Here is a 20,580-nt window from a genome sequence, read left to right as displayed (position 1 = left end):
ACTGCTCTTCCCCAATCTGATGCCCTGTACATGCCTTTACCCTCTCAATCAATACCCTCCCATATTTCCTGGGAATACTCAACAAACTTATGCCTCGGTAATTTGAACACTCACCTTTATCCCCTTTGCCTTTGTACAAAGGCACTATGCATGCATTCCGCCAATCCTCAGACACTTCACCATGATCCATACATACATTGAATATCCTTACCAACCAATCAACATTACAGTCACCCTCTTTTTTGTAAATTCCACTGCAATACCAACCAAACATGCTGCCTTGCTGGCTTTCATCTTCCATAAAGCTTTCACTACTTCTTCTCTGTTCACCAAACCGTTCTCCCTCACCCTCTCACTTTGCACACCACCCCGACCAAAACACCCTATATGTGCCACTCTAACATCAAACACATTCAACAAACCTTCAAAATATTCACTCCATCTTCTCATTTCATCACTACTTGTTATTACCTCCCCATTTGCCCCCTTCACCAATGCTCCCATTTGTATTCTTGTCTTACGCACTTTATTTACCTCCTTCGAAAACATCTTTCTATTCTCCCTAAAATTTAATGATATTCTCTCACCCAAACTCTTTTTCACCTCTTGCACCTTTCTTGTGACCTCCTGCCACTTTCTTTTAAACATCTCCCAGGCATTTGCACTACTTCCCCGCAAAAATCGTCAAGACGTCTCTCTCTTCTCTTTCACTAACATTCTCACTTCTTTATCCCACCATTCACTAACTGTTCTAATCTGCCCACCTGCCACCCTTCTCATGCCACATGCATCTTCTGCTTCCCCAAATACATCTGACTTCGTTCCCCAATCCCCTTACGTCATTTGCTCTCACCTTTTGCCATTCTGCACTCAAGCTCTCCTGGTACTTCCTCACACAAGTCTCCTTTCCAAGCTCACTTACTCTCACTACTCTCTTCTCCCCAACATTCCCTCTTCTTTTCTGAGAACCTCTACAAATCTTCAATTTCGCCTCCACAAGACAGTGATCAGACATCCCTCCAACTGCCCCTCTCAGCACATTAATATCCAAAAGTCTCTCTTTTACATACCTATCAATTAACATAAAAAGACTCCTGCAATTTCAATGCTGCACTACAATCTGCAATTGAGAAAGGATGAATTTCTTTGGAGTGGGAAATCCTTCAACAAAGAAATACTCCTTTCCATCCAATGACAATGATACAAACCCACTGAAGGTGACTTTCAGTTTACCGCATATCCAGAGCAGAAGGGGTACAGTAATACATGACACAGCTTTATCAATATGGATGATTAAATCATATGTACAACTATATAACATGTAGGAAATGTGATTATTGAAAAAAGGAAAGAGACATTATCTTACCTTCCCAGTGTGTGGCCAGAACCAGTAAATGCCTTCACTGCTACTTTAGGTGCTGCATAATCTTCATGGCGATGATCAGCCATGTTGATATATACTTCTCCACCTTTGGCTTCCCGGATTAGTTCTAATGGTACTTCACTGTAATGAGAAACAAAATTACTTCAATCTAAATTACTTTCAGCTATTATCAAGCATGATACCACTGCAAAACATCTGCAAATAAAACATATCTATATTATTTACATTGTCACTGTCTCCCTCATTAGCAAGGTAGCACAAGGAAACAGATATAAGAATGGCCCAACCCACCCACATACACATGTATATACATACACGTCCACACACACACATATACATACCTATACATCTCAACGTATACATATATATACACACACAGACATATACATATATACACATGTACATAAGTCATACTGTCTGCCCTTATTCATTCCCGTCACCACCCTGCCACACATGAAATGACAACCCCCTCCCCCCGCATGTGCGCAAGGTAGCGCTAGGAAAAGACAACAAAGGCCACATTCATTCACACTCAGTCTCTAGCTGACGTGTACATTGCACCGAAACCACAGCTCCCTTTCCACATCCAGGCCCCACAGAACTTTCCATGGTTTACCCCAGACGCTTCACATGCCCTGGTTCAATCCATTGACAGCAAGTCGATCCAAGTATACCACATCGTTCCAATTCACTCTATTCCTTGCACGCCTTTCACCCTCCTGCATGTTCAGGCCCTGATCACTCAAAATCTTTTTCACTCCATCTTTCCACCTCCAATTTGCTCTCCCACTTCTCATTCCCTCCACCTCTGACACATATATCCTCTTTGTCAATCTTTCCTCACTCATTCTCTCCATCTAACCAAACCATTTCAAAACACCCTCTTATGCTCTCTTAACCACACTCTTTTTATTACCACACATCTCTCTTATCCTTTCATTACTTACTTGATCAAACCACCTCACACTACATATTGTCCTCAAACATCTCATTTCCAGCACATCCATCCTCCTCCACACAACTCTATCTATAGCCCACGCCTCACAACCATATAATATTGCTGGAACCACTATTCCTTCAAACATACCCATTTTTGCTCTTGAAGATAACATTCTCGGCTCCCAGAACTTTCGCCCCCTCCCCCACCCTATGATTCACTTCTGCTTCCATGGTTCCATCCGCTGCTAAATCCACTCCCAGATATCTAAAACACTTTACTTCCTCCAGTTTTTCTCCATTCAAACTTACCTCTCAACTGACTTGTCCCTCAACCCTACTGTACCTAATAACCTTGCTCTTATTCACATTTATCCTCAGCTTTCTTCTTTCACACACTTTACCAAACTCAGTCACAAGCTTCTGCAGTTTCTTACATGAATCAGCCACCAGCGCTGTATCATCAGCGAACAACAACTGACTCACTTCCCAAGCTCTCTCATCCACAACAGACTGCATGCTTGCCCCTCTTTCCAAAACTCTTGCCTTCATCTCCCTAAAAACCCCATCCATAAACAAATTAAACAACCATGAAGACATCACACACCCCTGCCGCAAACCAACATCACTGAGAACCAATCACTTTCCTCTCATAGTACTCGTACACATGCCTTACATCCTCGATAAAAACGTTTCACTGCTTCTAACAACTTGCCTCCCACACCATATATTCTTAATACCTTCCACAGACCATCTCTATCAACTCTATCATATGCCTTCTCTAGATCCATAAATGCTACATACAAATCCATTTGCTTTTCTAACTATTTCTCACATACTTTCTTCAAAGCAAACACCTGATCCACACATCCTCTACCACTTCTGAAACCACACTGCTCTTCCCCAATCTGATGCTCTGTATATGCCTTCACCCTCTCAATCAATACCCTCCCATATAATTTCCCAGGAATACTCGACAAACTTATACCTCTGTAATTTGAGCACTCACTTTTATCCCCTTTGTCTTTGTACAATGGCATTATGCAAGGATTCCGCCAATCCTCAGGCACCTCACCATGAGTCATACATACATTAAATAACCTTACCAACCAGTCAACAATACAGTCACCCCCTTTTTTAGTAAATTCCACTGCAATACCATCCAAACCCACTGCCTTGCCGGCTTTCATCTTCTGCAAAGCTTTTACTACCTCTTCTCTGTTTACCAAACCATTCTCCCTAACCCTCTCACTTTGCACACCACCTCAACCAAAACACCCTATATCTGTCACTCTATCATCAAACATATTCAACAAACCTTCAAAATACTCACTCCATCTCCTTCTCACATCACCACTACTTGTTATCACCTCCCCATTAGCCCCCTTCACTGATGTTCCCATTTGTTCCCTTGTCTTACGCACTTTATTTACCTCCTTCCAAAACATCTTTCTATTCTCCCTAAGATTTAATGATACTCTCTCATCCCAACTCTCATTTGCCCTCTTTTTCACCTCTTGCACCTTTCTCTTGACCTCCTGCCTCTTTTCTTTTATACATCTCCCAGTCATTTGCATTATTTCCCTGCAAAAATTGTCCAAATAACTCTCTTCTCTTTCACCAATAATCTTACTTCTTCATCCTACCACTCACTACCCTTTGTAATCTGCCCACCTCCCACGCTTCTCATGCCACAAGCATCTTTTGCGCAAGCCATCACTGCTTCCCTAAATGGATCCCATTCCTCTCCCACTCCCCTTATGTCCTTTGTTCTCACCATTTTCCATTCTATACTCAGTCTCTCCTGGTACTTCCTCACACAAGTCTCCTTCCCAAGCTCACTTACTCTCACCACTCTCTTCACCCCAACATTCTCTCTTCTTTTCTGAAAACCTCTACAAATCTTGACCTTCCCCTCCATAAGATAATGATCAGACATCTATCCAGTTGCATCTCAGCACATTAACATCCAAAAGTCTCTCTTTCGCGAGCCTATCAATTAACACGTAATCCAATAATGCTCTCTGGCCATCTCTCTTACTTACATATGTATACTTATGTATATCTCTCTTTTTAAACCAGGTATTCCCAATCACCAGTCCTTTTTCAGCAGCGGCACACAAATCTACAAGCTCTTCACCATTTCCATTTACAACACTGAACACCCCATATACACCAATTATTCCCTCAACTGCCACATTACTCACCTTTGCATTCAAATCACCCATTGCCCATCACTAATAAAACAATGATGACATATATTTATGTGCAGACTGAATTTACAGCTGTCTCCACCAGGTAAAGTGTATGAAAGAGTGTTGACTGATACTGATAGAGTGATGGAAGTGACTGAATGCAGAATAAGTGAGGAGCAGAGGAATTTTAAGAAACATAGGGTATGTGTGGATCAGATTTTTGTGTTGAAAATGACTTCACAAAAGTATTTAGGGAAAGGTAAGAAGCTGTATACCACATTTAAGGATATGGAAATGTGTTCAGTATATACTGGAGTAGGGGTACAACTTTTGGGTACTGTTAAAGTTTTCTCATAGTAGCAAATTTATGAGTAAGAGTGGATGGAGAGCTTGGCAAAAGTTTTGGTATACATGTTGGTGTAAGGCAGAGCTGTGTCATGTCACCATTGCTTTTTAAAATAGAAAACATAGGGGATAGGGGAGAAAGAATACTTCCCACGTATTACCCGTGTGTCATAGAAGGTGGCTAAAATGGGCGGGAGTGGGAGGTTGGGAACCCCCCAGCCTCCTTGTATCTAAATTTCTAAAAAGGGAAACAGATGAAGGAGGCAAGCAGGGAGTGCTCATCCTCCTCGAAGGCTCAGATTGGGGTGTCTGAATGTGTGTGGATGTAACCAAGATGAGAAGAAAGGAGAGATAGGTAGTATGTTTGAGGAAAGAAATCTGGACATTCAGGCTCTGAGTGAAATGAAGCTCAGGGGTAAAGGGGAAGAGTGGTCTGGGAAAGTCTTGGGAGTAAAGTCAGGGGTTGGTGAGAGGACAAGAGCTAAGGAAGGAGTAGCACTACTCCTGAAGCAGGAGTTGTGGGAGTATGTGACAGAGTGTAAGAAAGTAAATTCTAGATTGATGTGGGTAAAACTGAAAGTGGATGAGAGAGATAGATGATTATTGGTGCCAATGCACCTGGTTGAAAGGAGAAAGATCATGAGAGGCAAGTGTTCTGGAAGCAGTTGAGTGAGTGTATTAGCAGCTTTGATGCAGGAGACCAGGTTATAGTGATGGGTGATTTAAATACAAAGGTGAGTAATGTGGCAGTTGAGGGTATAATTGGTGTACATGGGGTGTTCAGTGTTAGAAATGGAAATGGTGAAGAGCTTGTGGCTTTGTGCTGAAAAGACTGGTGACTGGGAATACCTGTTTTAAAAAGAGAGATATACATAAGTATACATGTGTGTGTAGGAGAGATGATCAAAGGGCATTATTGGACTACATGTTAATTGATAGGCATATAAAAGAGACTTCTGGATGTTAATGTGTTGAGAGGGGCAGCTGGAGGGATGTCTGATCACTATCTTATGGATGCATAGGGAAAGATTTGTAGAGGCTTTCTGAAAAGAAGAGAGAATGTTATGAAGAAGAGTGGTGAGAGTAAGGGAGCTTGGAAAGGAGACTTGTGTGAGGAAGTATCAGGAGAGATTGAGTGTAGAATAGCAAAAGGTGAGAGCAAATGATGTGAGGGGAGTAGGTGAGGAATGGGATGTATTAAGGGAAGCAGTGATAGCTTGCACAAAAGATGCATGTGGTATGAGAAAGGTGGGAGGTGGGCAATTTAGAAAGGGTAGTGAGTGGTGGGATGAAGAAGTAAGATGGCTAGTGAAAGAGAAAAGAGAGGCATTTGGTCAATAATTGCAGTGAGGTAGTACAAATGACTGGGAGATGTATAAAAGAAAGCGCCAAGAGGTCAAGAGAAAGGTGCAAGAGTTCAAAAAGAGGGCAAATGAGAGTTGGGGTAAGAGAGTATCATTAAATTCGAAGGATGATAAAAAGATGTTTTGGAAGGAGGTAAATAGAGTGCGTAAGACAAGAGAATAAATGGGAACATAGGTGAAGGGAGCAAGTGGGGAAGTGATAACAGATAGTGATGGAGTGAGAAGGAAATGGAATGAATATTTTGAAGGTTTATTGAATGTATTTGATGATAAAGTGGCACATATAAGGTGTTTTGGTCAGGGTGGTGTACGAAGTGAGAGGGTTTGGTGAAGAGAGAAGAAGTAAGGAAAGCTTTGCGGAAGATGAAATCCAGCAAGGTGGTGGGTTTGGATGATATTGCAGTGAAAAAATGGGGGGACTGTGTTGCTGATTGGTTGGTAAGGATATTCAATGTATGTATGGACCATGGTGAAGTGCCTGAGGATCAGCAGAATACATGCATACTGCCATTGTACAAAGGCAGAGTGGATAAAGGTGAGTGTACAAAACTACAGAGGCATAAGTTTGTTGAGTATTCCTGAGAAATTATATGGGAGGGTATTGATTGAAAGGGTGAAGGCATGTACAGAGCATCAGATTGGGGATGAGCAGTGTGGTTTCCAAATTGGTAGAGGATGAGTAGATCAGGTGTATGCTTTGAAGAATGTATGCGAGAAATAATTAGAAAAACAAATGGAATTGTTTGTAGCATTCAAGGATCTGGAGAGGGCTTATGATAGGGCTTACAGAAATGCTTTGTGGAAGGTTTAAAGAGTATATGGTGTGGGAGGTAAGTTGCTAGAAGTGAAAAGTTTTTACCAAGGACACAAGGCATTTGTAAGAGTAGGAAGAGAGGAGAGTGATTGGTTCCCTGTGAATGTCGTTCTGCAGCTGGGGTGTGTGATGTCTCCATGGCTGTTTAATTTGTTTATGGATGGGGTGGTTAGGGAGGTAAATGCAAGAGTTTTGGAGAGAGGGGCGAGTATGCAGTATGATGTGGATGAGAGGGCCTAGGAAGTGAGTCAGTTGTTCGCCAATGATACAGCTCTAATGGCTGATTGGTGTGAGAAACTGCAGACATGACTGATTTTGGAAAAGTGTGTGAAAGGAGAAAATTGAAAGTAAATGTGAATAAGAGCAAGGTTATTAGGTTCAGCAGGGTTGAGGGACAAGTTAATTGGGATGTAAGTTTGAATGGAGAAAAATTGGAGGAAGTGAAGTGTTTTAGATATCTGGGAGTGGACTTAGCAGTGGATGGAACAAAGGAAGCAGAAGTGAGTCACTAGGTAGGGGAGGGGGTGAAGGTTCTGGGAGTGCTGAAGAATGTGTGTTCAGAGAGAATGTTGTCTTGGAGCACAGAGGTGGGTATGTTTGAAGGAATAGTAGTTCCAACAATGTTGTATCGTTGCGAGGCATGGGCTAGAGATGGGGCTGTTTGGAGGAGGGTGGATGTGTTGGAGGTGAGGTTTTTGGGGACAATATGTGGTGTGAGGTGGTTTGATTGAGTGGGTAATATAAGAGTGGGAGAGATGTGGAAATAAAAAGAGTACAATTGAGAGAGTGGAGGGGGGTGTGATGGAATGGCTTGAACATATGGAGTGAATGAGTGAGGAAAGATTGACAAAGAGGATATACGTGTCAGAGGTGGAGGGAACAGGGAGAGGTGGGAGACCAAACTGAAGGTGGAAGGATGGGGTGAAAAAGATTTTGAGCAATCAGAGCCTGAACAAATAGGAGGGTGAGGGGCATGAAAGGAGTAGAGTGAACTGGAACCATGTGGTATACCGGGGTTAACTTGCTATCAATATACTGAACTAGGGCATGTAAAGCATCTGGGATAATCCATGGAAATTGTCTGTAGGGCCTGGATGTGCATAGAGAGCTGTGGTTTCAGTGCATTGCACATGACAGCTTGAGACTGAGTGTGAACGAATGTAGCCTTTTTGTCTGTATTCCTGGTGCTGCCTCGCTGGAGCAGGGAACAGCGATGCAGTTTTCCTGTGGGGCGGGTTAGGGACAGGAATGGAAGAAAGCAAGGAAGTATGAATATGTAAATGTGCATGTATGTAATGTTTGCGTGTGTGTATGTATATGTATGTATATGTGCCTATGTGGGCGTTTATGTATGTATATGTGTATATAAGTGGATGGGCCATTCTTCGTCTGTTTCCTGGTGCTACCTCTCTGATGAAGGAAACAGCGATTATGTATAATAATAATAATAAATAATAACATAGCGATAAGGGAGATGAAAGCAAAACTAAGGAAAGGGGTGCAGAGATAAGTATAGTGGTTAAGTATGGTGGCTAGTGAAAAACCTAATGATACTGTGTTGTTTGCTGCTGAGAGTGAAGAGAAGTTACAGGAGGTTTAAGTGGGTTTTACGATGTGTGTAAGCATAGGCGATTGAAGATAAATGCTCTAAGTAGGTAAGTAATGGTGTCTGAAAGTAAACAAAGTGAAAGTATAGATTTTGTAAAACCCTATAGAGCGAAAGAAGGTGTACTATGCTGTGTTAGGGATATGGGGGTAGAAAGAGTGGAAGAGGCAACAGAATTCAAGTATTTAGGCGCTATCTTGAGTAAGTTTGGTGACACGGAAAGAGAGACAAGGGAAAGAGCAGTAGAAGGTAGAAGAGTCACTATGTTCCTAAATATTATAATGAAGAGTAAAGGTGTAAAGATGCAAGTGAAGAAAGGATTATGGGACAAAACGGTCCTCCCTACCCTGACCTATACAGCTAAAACATGAATGAGGAATGAGTCATAGAGGTCAAGAATCCAAGCTATGGAAATTAACTAATTAAGAGAAGCAAGTGGTATGACTTGATGAAATGAAGAGAGAAAGAGAAGGGTGTATGGGAGATGTGGTATGGCAAGGAATGCAAAGGAAACAAATTGTAGAGTGGTAGAGTGAGTGAAAAATAATACTTTAAAGTGGTTTGGGCATGTGGAAAGAATGCAAGATGTGGAATTACAAGAAGAGAGTGTGATATTATAGTTAAAGGGATTGGTGTGAGAAGACCATTTATGACATGGAGAAACAGAGTGGAAGAGTGCTGGAGGGGAGAAATGGTGGAAGAATGTGTGGAATGGTATATGTGAGGGATACATTTATGAACAAGATAACTGGAGACTCTTCTACAGTGGCCTCCCACTTAATGGGAGTTCCTGAAGGGAACAGGCATCAGAGATATATATAGATAGACAGATATACCTTGCATTGCATTATAATTCAATATGGGACACTTTACAAGGATGACTGTGAAAAAAGATATTAATTTTCATTTCATAATAAAGGTAATTTGGTGGAACAATTATGGATGCCATTACTGAGGGCTCCACCATAATTTTATTGTAAACATGTTCCAGTGACACACATAACACTTGGATCTTATTCATTAACATACATGAAGATGTCTTCTGAGCTATAACTGCTGGAAATGCCTGAAATCCAAATTTTTGAGGAACAACAAATAAACAAAAATGGATGTGTTTATTAGTGCTTGACAGAGAACACAATGCACTGTGTCCATTAGCAAGTACCATTTGTGTAAACGCTGTGATTTTAAAAGTAGTGAGTATGAGCAGCATATCGCCTGTTTGTAGCAAACATTTTTGCAAAATAAATACATGGCGCAACCATGGGGGTGGTTCACAATACATTCCTGTTAAGTGCCTTTCGTGGTGAGTAACGTTCATCAAAATGATCACTACAATACCTCAACTGGATCAAAAGTTTGGGGCATACATGAAAATTACCATGACTCTAGCTGTGAACTTCTTGTTGAAGGTAACGCTATGGAGACTGGTCATGACACACTGTCTTCTTACATAAGACAAGATTTTGTCAAAAAGGTAGGGTATGCATCTTAGTCATGACACACTGTCTTCTTACCTAAGACAAGATTTTGTCAAAAAGGTAGGGTTTGTATCTAGTGCTTACTTCAGTTTTTCCTGAAGAATAATAGTTTCTCTCAAATGCTATGCACATCCCATAATCTTTAATTCAAGATTCATCTGAGTCTGAATTCAATTATATATCAAGTTTTCTTTTAAATGTTTCAGAAGATTTTCCATGAATGATTCTTATATTTCCTGGCATTACATCAAACAGTCTCTCAAACATTATTGCTGAACTCACATATATTTTTTTTGATATCTCTTTGGTCAGTGTCTATTATGGCAAAGATGAATATGTCTGAACATACAGAAGCCTGAACAGTGTTGTATGAATGTTAATCTTAGGCCTTAAACACAAAAGACCAGAAAACATAGGTATAATGACAGTGAAATACCTGGGGCCACGTGGTGTAACATGGATAAATTGTGCAAAGAATGACAGAGTAAGAAAGGCATAGTAATTAGCCTAACTACTCAAAGATGAAATGTTGTTCATAAAAGGTAAAAGTAGCACTTTGTGTTCACATTTCGTAACATTCTTTGACTAAGTCTATCCCGCTTACAGCATCTGCTAAGCTGGTGAGGTTGCAGACAAAGAAAGGCAAAAGGTCAAAATGGATCAAGTCATACAGTCTGTCTGGGGAACAGTCACCACTATGTATTGAGAATGATGGGGTGTGTGTGTGTGTGTGCGTGTGTGTGTGTGTGTGTGTGTGTGTGGAGACCTTCCATGCTGGTCTCCCTCCTCCTTACTCAATTCTACTAAAATCATTCCTGAGTCACAAACTTCTTCATACTTACCATGTTACTCTTCTTCAATTTACTCACCAACTGATACATATGTGTTCCCTCTCTTCCAACAATCTGAAGAATAAACCACGGCTGGGGGAAGAAATATTGACTCTATCCATGCATTCTGCATGAAACAAAAAAAAACAATACCCATCCCCATCCCAAGGGTCAGTAAAGAAGCTGCACAGGGATGATCACTTAGGTCTCCCTAAGTCCCAAAGCTGGCATTTCAAGGGAAGATTAGAAGCTTGGCATAACTATATAGAAGTAAAACAGAAATAAGACTATGGTTGGAGGACCTTAAGGGAAGAGAAATGGTGTATGAATAGCGCAAGGGTTCTGAAGTAAAAAAAAAAAAAAAAAGGTCAAGTAAATTTGAAGAAAGGTAATGACAGTCAGCAACTCATATAAAGTATTTACTAATTTGTTCCAGATCATTAATATGGAAAAGGCCTCAGCTCCACCAGCATCATCCCAGATAGAATCTAACTAATTTTTGTGGTGTACACTGAAATCCCTGCATGGAGATCTCAGACCATAGCAAGAAGTCAAAGAGCTGTAGAGTTGTAGACAGTTGGAGGCACTGTGGTTAGTAAACTAACAGAAAATCACAGTATTGAAGGTTAGCAAAGTTTTGGGCAACATGATTTCCAAGCTAGGAGACCAAAGATCCACAAGGCAAAAGATAAGTGGTTCTGTGCAACAGTAGGCAAGATCTTCACCCTTAGCTAAAGGAAAAATAATGACATCGAGGTTATAGTTTGAGATTTATCCCTGGGGATAGGGGAGAAAGAATACTTCCCACGCATTCCTCACGTGTCGTAGAAGGCGACTAAAGGGGACGGGAGCAGGGGGCCAAAAACCCTCCCCTCCTTGTATTTTAACTTTCTAAAAGGGGAAACAGAAGAAGGAGTCATGCGAGGAGTGCTCATCCTCCTCGAAGGCTCAGATTGGGATGTCTAAATGTGTGTGGATGTAACCAAAATGAGAAAAAAGGAGAGATAGGTAGTATGTTTGAGGAAAGAAACCTGGATGTTTTGGCTCTGAGTGAAACGAAGCTCAAGGGTAAAGGGGAAGAGTGGTTTGGGAATGTCTTGGGAGTAAAGTCAGGGGTTAGTGAGAGGACAAGAGCAAGGGAAGGAGTAGAACTACTCCTGAATCAGGAGTTGTGGGAGTATGTGATAGAGTGTAAGAAAGTAAATTCTAGATTGATATGGGTAAAACTGAAAGTTGATGGAGAGAGATGGGTGATTATTGGTGCATATGCACCTGGGCATGAGAAGAAAGATCATGAGAGGCAAGTGTTTTGGGAGCAGCTGAATGAGTGTGTTAGTGGTTTTGATGCAAAAGACCCGGTTATAGTGATGGGTGATTTGAATGCAAAGGTGAGTAATGTGGCAGTTGAGGGAATAATTGGTATACATGGAGTGTTCAGTGTTGTAAATGGAAATGGTGAAGAGCTTGTAGATTTATGTGCTGAAAAAGCACTGGTGATTGGGAATACCTGGATTAAAAAGCAAGATATACATAAGTATACGTATGTAAGTAGGAGAGATGGCCAGAGAGCATTATTGGATTACATGTTAATTGATAGATGCACGAAAGAGAGACTTTTGGATGTTAATGTGCTGAGAGGTGCAACTGGAGGGATGTCTGATCATTATCTTGTGGAGGCGAAGGTGAAGATTTGTGGGGGTTTTCAGAAAAGAAGAGAGAATGTTGGGGTGAAGAGAGTGGTGAGAGTAAGTGAGCTTGGGAAGGAGACTTGTGTGAGGAAGTACCAGGAGAGACTGAGTACAGAATGGAAAAAGGTGAGAACAAAGGAGGTAAGGGGAGTGAGGGAGGAATGGGATGTATTTAGGGAAGCAGTGATGGCTTGCGCAAAAGATGCTTGTGGCATGAGAAGCATGGGAGGTGGGTTGATTAGAAAAGGTAGTGAGTGGTGGGATGAAGAAGTAAGATTATTAGTGAAAGAGAAGAGAGAGGCATTTGGATGATTTTTGCAGGGAAAAAATGCAAATGAGTGGGAGATGTATAAAAGAAAGAGACAGGAGGTCAAGAGAAAGGTGCAAGAGGTGAAAAAGAGGGCAAATGAGAGTTGGGGTGAGAGTATCATTAAATTTCAGGGAGAATAAAAAGATGTTTTGGAAGGAGGTAAATAAAGTGCGTAAGACAAGGGAGCAAATGGGAACTTCAGTGAAGGGCGCAAATGGGGAGGTGATAACAAGTAGTGGTGATGTGAGAAGGAGATAGAGTGAGTATTTTGAAGGTTTGTTGAATGTGTTTGATGATAGAGTGGCAGATATAGAGTGTTTTAGTCGAGGCGGTGTGCAAAGTGAGAGGGTTAGGGAAAATGATTTGGTAAACAGAGAAGAGGTAGTAAAAGCTTTGCGGAAGATGAAAGCCGGCAAGGCAGCAGGCTTGGATGGTATTGCAGTGGAATTTATTAAAAAAGGGGGTGACTGTATTGTTGACTGGTAGGTATGGTTATTTAATGTATGTATGGTTCATGGTGAGGTGCCTGAGGATTGGCGGAATGCTTGCATAGTGCCATTGTACAAAGGCAAAGGGGATAAGAGTGAGTGCTCAAATTACAGAGGTTTAAGTTTGTTGAGTATTCCTGGTAAAATATATGGGAGGGTATTGATTGAGAGGGTGAAGGCATGTACAGAGCATCAGATTGGGGAAGAGCAGTGTGGTTTCAGAAGTGGTAGAGGATGTGTGGATCAGGTGTTTGCGTTGAAGAATGTATGTGAGAAATACTTAGAAAAGCAAATGGATTTGTATGTAGCATTTATGGATCTGGAGAAGGCATATGATAGAGTTGATAGAGATGCTCTGTGGAAGGTTTTAAGAATATATAGTGTGGGAGGCAAGTTGTTAGAAGCAGTGAGAAGTTTTTATCGAGGATGTAAGGCATGTGTACGTGTAGGAAGAGAGGAAAGTGATTAGTTCTCAGTGAATGTAGGTTTGTGGCAGGGGTGTGTGATGTCTCCATGGTTGTTTAATTTGTTTATGGATGGGGTTGTTAGGGAGGTGAATGCAAGAGTTTTGGAAAGAGGGGCAAGTATGAAGTCTGTTGTGGATGAGAGAGCTTGGGAAGTGAGTCAGTTGTTGTTCGCTGATAATGCAGTGCTGGTGGCTGATTCATGTAAGAAACTGCAGAAGCTGGTGACTGAGTTTGGTAAAGTGTGTGAAAGAAGAAAGTTAAGAGTAAATGTGAATAAGAGCAAGGTTATTAGGTACAGTAGGGTTGAGGGTCAAGTCAATTGGGAGGTAAGTTTGAATGGAGAAAAACTGGAGGAAGTAAAGTGTTTTAGATATCTGGGAGTGGATCTGGCAGCGGATGGAACCATGGAAGCGGAAGTGAATTATAGGGTGGGGGAGGGGGCAAAAATTCTGAGAGCATTGAAGAATGTTTGGAAGTCGAGAACATTATCTCGGAAAGCAAAAATGGGTATGTATGAAGGAATAGTGGTTCCAACAATGTTGTATGGTTGCAAGGCGTGGGCTATGGATAGAGTTGTGCGCAGGAGGGTGGATGAGCTGGAAATGAGAGGTTTGAGGACAATATGTGGTGTGCGGTGGTTTGATCGAGTAAGTAATGTAAAGGTAAGAGAGATGTGTGGAAATAAAAAGAGTGTGGTTGAGAAAGCAGGAGGGTGTTTTGAAATGGTTTGGTCACATGGAGAGAATGAGTGAGGAAAGATTGACAAAGAGGATATATGTGTCAGAGGTGGAGGGAACGAGGAGAAGTGGGAGACCAAATTTTAGGTGGAAGGATGGAGTGAAAAAGATTTTGAGTGATCGGGGCCTGAACATGCAGGAGGGTGAAAGGCGTGCAAGGAATAGAGTGAATTGGAACGATGTGGTATACCGGGGTCGACGTGCTGTCAATGGATTGAACCAGGGCATGTGAAGCGTCTGGGGTAAACCATTGAAAGTTGTGTGGTGCCTGGATGTGGAAAGGGAGCTGTGGTTTCGGTGCATTATTACATGACAGCTAGAGACTGAGTGTGAACGAATGGGGCCTTTGGTGTCTTTTCCTAGAGCTACCTCGCACACATGAGGGGGGAGGGGGTTGTTATTCCATGTGTGGCGGGGTGGTGATGGGAACAAATAAAGGCAGACAGTATGAATTATGTACATGTGTATATGTCTTTGTGTGTATATATATGTGTACATTGAGATGTATAGGTATGTATATTTGCGTGTGTGGACATGTATGTATATACATGTGTATGTGGGCGGGTTGGGCCATTCTTTCGTCTGTTTCCTTGCGCTACCTCGCTAACGCGGGAGACAGCGACAAATCAAAATAAATAAATAGTTTGAGATTTGATAATGATGAGAAGAAGCAGCTTTAGACAGTTGGGTTAAAAATATCAGAGAAAGAAGAAAATACATGGTGTTCTTCAGAGTGAACATTAGCTTTAAGACCATGAATATTGCAGACATGAACAGAGTCAGGTTTAGAAGCTGCAGCTATGTAGGTGGAATGATTCCCATTTGCAAGATATCTGACCAGCCCTTCTCAATCCATGGGACCATTCTGGATCAGCATCGGGGAATTGTCCGTTTGTTGTGCTACTAATGCTTTTTGGAAAAGTAAGGAACACAATATGAGTAAAAATATATGCAAATAAAGTATTGTTTATAAGAAAAAGAAGGTGCAAACCTGGGGTTGAAGGCTAGCAGCTAATGTGTAGATGAAGCAAGGGAAAAATAAATGATGGTCTGGGCCTGAAAATTAGAATATCACAAATGCTGTAGTCATCTATCCTCCAGGGCTCATTTCTTTTACTTCTGTTGAGAGCTTACTTTCTTTCTTTCATACATAAGCAAGGTAGTACTAGGTACCCACAAAGAAAAGGCTTCATTCATTCACATCCATTCTTTAGTTGTCATGTGTAATGCACCAAAGCCACATTCCCTATTCACAAGCAGGCCCCATCAGCCTGTATACCAAACTGCTCCAAGGCACTCTATACCATGCAAGCCTATCAATATCCTGCATCTTTAAGCCCATAGCTCTCAAAACCTTATTCACTTCATCCTTCCATCTCCCCCTTCCCCATGTCTCCTCCACTGCAGACACATACATTCTCTTTCTTAACTTCACCTCACTAATTCCCTCTACATATCCAAACAATTTCAGTACACCATTTTCAGTGCTCTCTATCACTCATATTACCATGCTCTCCTTACTCTATCATCTCTTGCTTTATTAACCTCCTTCACACTACATACTGCTGTCAAATATTTCATTTTCACCACATTCATCCTCCTCTGTACATCTTCACTCATCCATACAAACAATGCAGTGCTGGCTCACTGTGCCACAGCCAATATCCCTCCTGAAACCCAAGCAGTAGTACCTACCTGATTGGTGCATGCCTTTCACCCACTACAACTACCACAGATTTGCAGCAGTAGTGGGTGCCACCTACATCTTTATTTTTTTTTTTTTTTTTTTTTTTTTTTTTATACTTTGTCGCTGTCTCCCGCGTTTGCGAGGTAGCGCAAGGAAACAGACGAAAGAAATGGCCCCCCCCCCCATACACATGCACATACACACGTCCACACACGCAAATATACATACCTACACAGCTTTCCATGGTTTACCCCAGACGCTCCACATGCCTTGCTTCAATCCACTGACAGCACGTCAACCCATGTATACCACATGACTCCAATTCACTCTATTTCTTGCCCTCCTTTCACCCTCCTGCATGTTCAGGCCCCGATCACACAAAATCTTTTTCACTCCATCTTTCCACCTCCAATTTGGTCTCCCTCTTCTCCTCGTTCCCTCCACCTCCGACACATATATCCTCTTGGTCAATCTCTCCTCACTCATTCTCTCCATGTGCCCAAACCATTTCAAAACACCCTCTTCTGCTCTCTCAACCACGCTCTTTTTACTTCCACACATCTCTCTTACCCTTACGTTACTTACTCGATCAAACCACCTCACACCACACATTGTCCTCAAACATCTCATTTCCAGCACATCCATCCTCCTGCGCACATCTCTATCCATAGCCCACGCCTCGCAACCATACAACATTGTTGGAACCACTATTCCCTCAAACATACCCATTTTTGCTTTCCGAGATAATGTTCTCGACTTCCACACATTTTTCAAGGCTCCCAAAATTTTCGCCCCCTCCCCCACCCTATGATCCACTTCCGCTTCCATGGTTCCATCCGCTGACAGATCCACTCCCAGATATCTAAAACACTTCACTTCCTCCAGTTTTTCTCCATTCAAACTCACCTCCCAATTGACTTGACCCTCACCCCTACTGTACCTAATAACCTTGCTCTTATTCACATTTACTCTCAACTTTCTTCTTCCACACACTTTACCAAACTCAGTCACCAGCTTCTGCAGTTTCTCACATGAATCAGCCACCAGCGCTGTATCATCAGCGAACAACAACTGACTCACTTCCCAAGCTCTCTCATCCCCAACAGACTTCATACTTGCCCCTCTTTCCAAAACTCTTGCATTTACCTCCCTTACAACCCCATCCATAAACAAATTAAACAACCATGGAGACATCACACACCCCTGCCGCAAACCTACATTCACTGAGAACCAATCACTTTCCTCTCTTCCTACACGTACACATGCCTTACATCCTCGATAAAAACTTTTCACTGCTTCTAACAACTTGCCTCCCACACCATATATTCTTAATACCTTCCACAGAGCATCTCTATCAACTCTATCATATGCCTTCTCCAGATCCATAAATGCTACATACAAATCCATTTGCTTTTCTAAGTATTTCTCACATACATTCTTCAAAGCAAACACCTGATCCACACATCCTCTACCACTTCTGAAACCGCACTGCTCTTCCCCAATCTGATGCTCTGTACATGCCTTCACCCTCTCAATCAATACCCTCCCATATAATTTACCAGGAATACTCAACAAACTTATACCTCTGTAATTTGAGCACTCACTCTTATCCCCTTTGCCTTTGTACAATGGCACTATGCACGCATTCCGCCAATCCTCAGGCACCTCACCATGAGTCATACATACATTAAATAACCTTACCAACCAGTCAACAATACAGTCACCCCCTTTCTTAATAAATTCCACTGCAATACCATCCAAACCTGCTGCCTTGCCGGCTTTCATCTTCCGCAAAGCTTTTACTACCTCTTCTCTGTTTACCAAATCATTTTCCCTAACCCTCTCACTTTGCACACCACCTCGACCAAAACACCCTATATCTGCCACTCTGTCATCAGACACATTCAACAAACCTTCAAAATACTCATTCCATCTCCTTCTCACATCACCGCTACTTGTTATCACCTCCCCATTTACGCCCTTCACTGAAGTTCCCATTTGCTCCCTTGTCTTACGCACCCTATTTACCTCCTTCCAGAACATCTTTATACAGGACCTTATTGAATTTCTGCACTGCATCCCATGGTGTTTTTGTTGGTTACAGGCAATGTAATAAAAGTTTTAGGACCTGGATTTTCATGGTATTTTCTCTTTTTGTATTGTTAGTTAGAAGTTAGTGTCGTAGAAGGCGACTAAAGGGGACAGGAGCAGGGGGCTAGAAACCCTCCCCTCCTTGAATTCTAACTTTCTAAAAGGGGAAACAGAAAAAGGAGTCATGCGGGGAGTGCTCATCCTCCTCGAAGGCTCAGACTGGGGTGTCTAAATGTGTGTGGATGTAACCAAGATGAGAAAAAAGGAGATAGGTAGTATGTTTGAGGAAACGAACCTGGATGTTTTGGCTCTGAGTGAAACGAAGCTCAAGGGTAAAGGGGAAGAGTGGTTTGGGAATGTCTTGGGAGTAAAGTCTGGGGTTAGTGAGAGGACAAGAGCAAGGGAAGGAGTAGCACTACTCCTGAAACAGGAGTGGTGGGAGTATGTGATAGAGTGTAAGAAAGTAAACTCGAGATTGATATGGGTAAAACTGAAAGTGGATGGAGAGAGATGGGTGATTATTGGTGCATATGCACCAGGGCATGAGAAGAAAGATCATGAGAGGCAAGTGTTTTGGGAACAGCTGAATGAGTGTGTTAGTAGTTTTGATGCATGAGACCAGGTTATAGTGATGGGCGATTTGAATGCAAAGGTGAGTAATGTGGCAGTTGAGGGAATAATTGGTGTACATGGTGTGTTCAGTGTTGTAAATGGAAATGGTGAAGAGCTTGTAGATTTGTGTGCTGAAAAAGGACTGGTGATTGGGAATACCTGGTTTAAAAAGAGAGATATATATAAGTACACGTATGTGTGTAGGAGAGATGGCCGGAGAGCGTTATTGGATTATGTGTTAATTGATAGGCGTGCGAAAGACAGGCTTTTGGATGTTAATGTGCTGAGAGGTGCAATTGGAGGGATGTCTGATCATTATCTTGTGAAGGCAAAGGTGAAGATTTGTATAGAGGTTTTCAGAAAAGAAGAGAGAATGTTGGGGTGAAAAGAGTGGTGAGAGTAAGTGAGCTTGGGAAGGAGACTTGTATGAGGAAGTACCAGGAGAGACTGAGTATAGAATGGAAAAAGGTGAGAGCAAAGGGTGTAAGGGGAGTGGGGGACGAATGGGATGTATTTAGGGAAGCAGTGATGGCTTGTGCAAAAGATGCTTGTGGCATGAGAAGTGTGGGAGGTGGGCAGATTAGAAAGGGTAGTGACTGGTGGGATGAAGAAGTAAGACTATAAGTGAAAGAGAAGAGAGAGGCATTTGGGCAATTTTTGCAGGGAAATAATGCAAATGACTGGGAGATGTATAAAAGAAAGAGGCAGGAGGTCAAGAGAAAGGTGCACGAGGTGAAAAAGAGGGCAAATGAGAGTTGGGGCGAGAGGGTATCATTAAATTTTAGGGAGAATAAAAAGATGTTTTGGAAGAAGGTAAATAAAGTGCGTAAGACAAGGGAATCAATGGGAACTTCAGTGAAGGGGGCTAATGGGGAGGTGATAACAAGTAGTGGTGATGTGAGGAGATGGAGTGAGTATTTTGAATGTTTGTTGAATGTGTTTGATGATAGAGTGGCAGATAAAGGGTGTTTTGGTCAAGATGGCGTGCGAAGTGAGAGGGTTAGGGAAAATGATTTGGTAAACAGGGAAGAGGTAGTAAAAGCTTTGCGGAAGATGAAAGCCGGCAAGGCAGTGGGTTTTGGATGGTATTGCAGTGGAATTTATTAAAAAAAGGAGGTGACTGTATTGTTGACTGGTTGGTAAGGTTATTCAATATATGTATGACTCATGGTGAGGTGCCTGAGGATTGACTGAATGCTTGCATAGTGCCATTGTACAAAGGCAAAGGGGATAAAAGTAAGTGCTCAAATTACAGAGGTATAAGTTTGTTGAGTATTCTTGGGAGATTATATGGGAAGGTATTGATTGATAGGGTGAAGGCATGCACAGAGCATCAGATTGGGGAAGAGCAGTGTGGTTTCAGAAGTGGTAGAGGATGTGTGGATCAGGTGTTTGCGTTGAAGAATGTATGTGAGAAATACTTAGAAAAGCAAATGGATTTGCATGTAGCATTTATGGATCTGGAGATGGCATATGATAGAGTTGATAGAGATGCTCTGTGGAAGGTATTAAGAATATATGGGTGGGAGGCAAGTTGTTAGAGGC

The 20,580-nt window shown here is 42.0% G+C and overlaps 1 protein-coding gene across 2 annotated transcripts in view; it reads right to left on the bottom strand.

Moving 5' to 3' along the window:
* The window catches only part of p47 (NSFL1 cofactor p47), an 86,922-nt gene that overhangs the window by 20,586 nt on the left and 45,756 nt on the right, over nucleotides 1-20,580 (bottom strand). For both annotated transcript variants that reach the window (XM_071692688.1, XM_071692687.1), the window contains exon 6: nucleotides 1,367-1,504. In XM_071692688.1, the coding sequence (XP_071548789.1) occupies nucleotides 1,367-1,504 (138 nt within the window). The remainder of the gene's footprint in view (nucleotides 1-1,366; nucleotides 1,505-20,580) is intronic.

This window comes from Panulirus ornatus, chromosome 53, assembly GCF_036320965.1.
Source record: "Panulirus ornatus isolate Po-2019 chromosome 53, ASM3632096v1, whole genome shotgun sequence".
Classification (NCBI taxonomy): Eukaryota; Metazoa; Arthropoda; class Malacostraca; order Decapoda; family Palinuridae; genus Panulirus; species Panulirus ornatus.
Note: the sequence above shows the minus strand (reverse complement) of the source record. Positions and strands in the feature narration are given on the sequence as shown.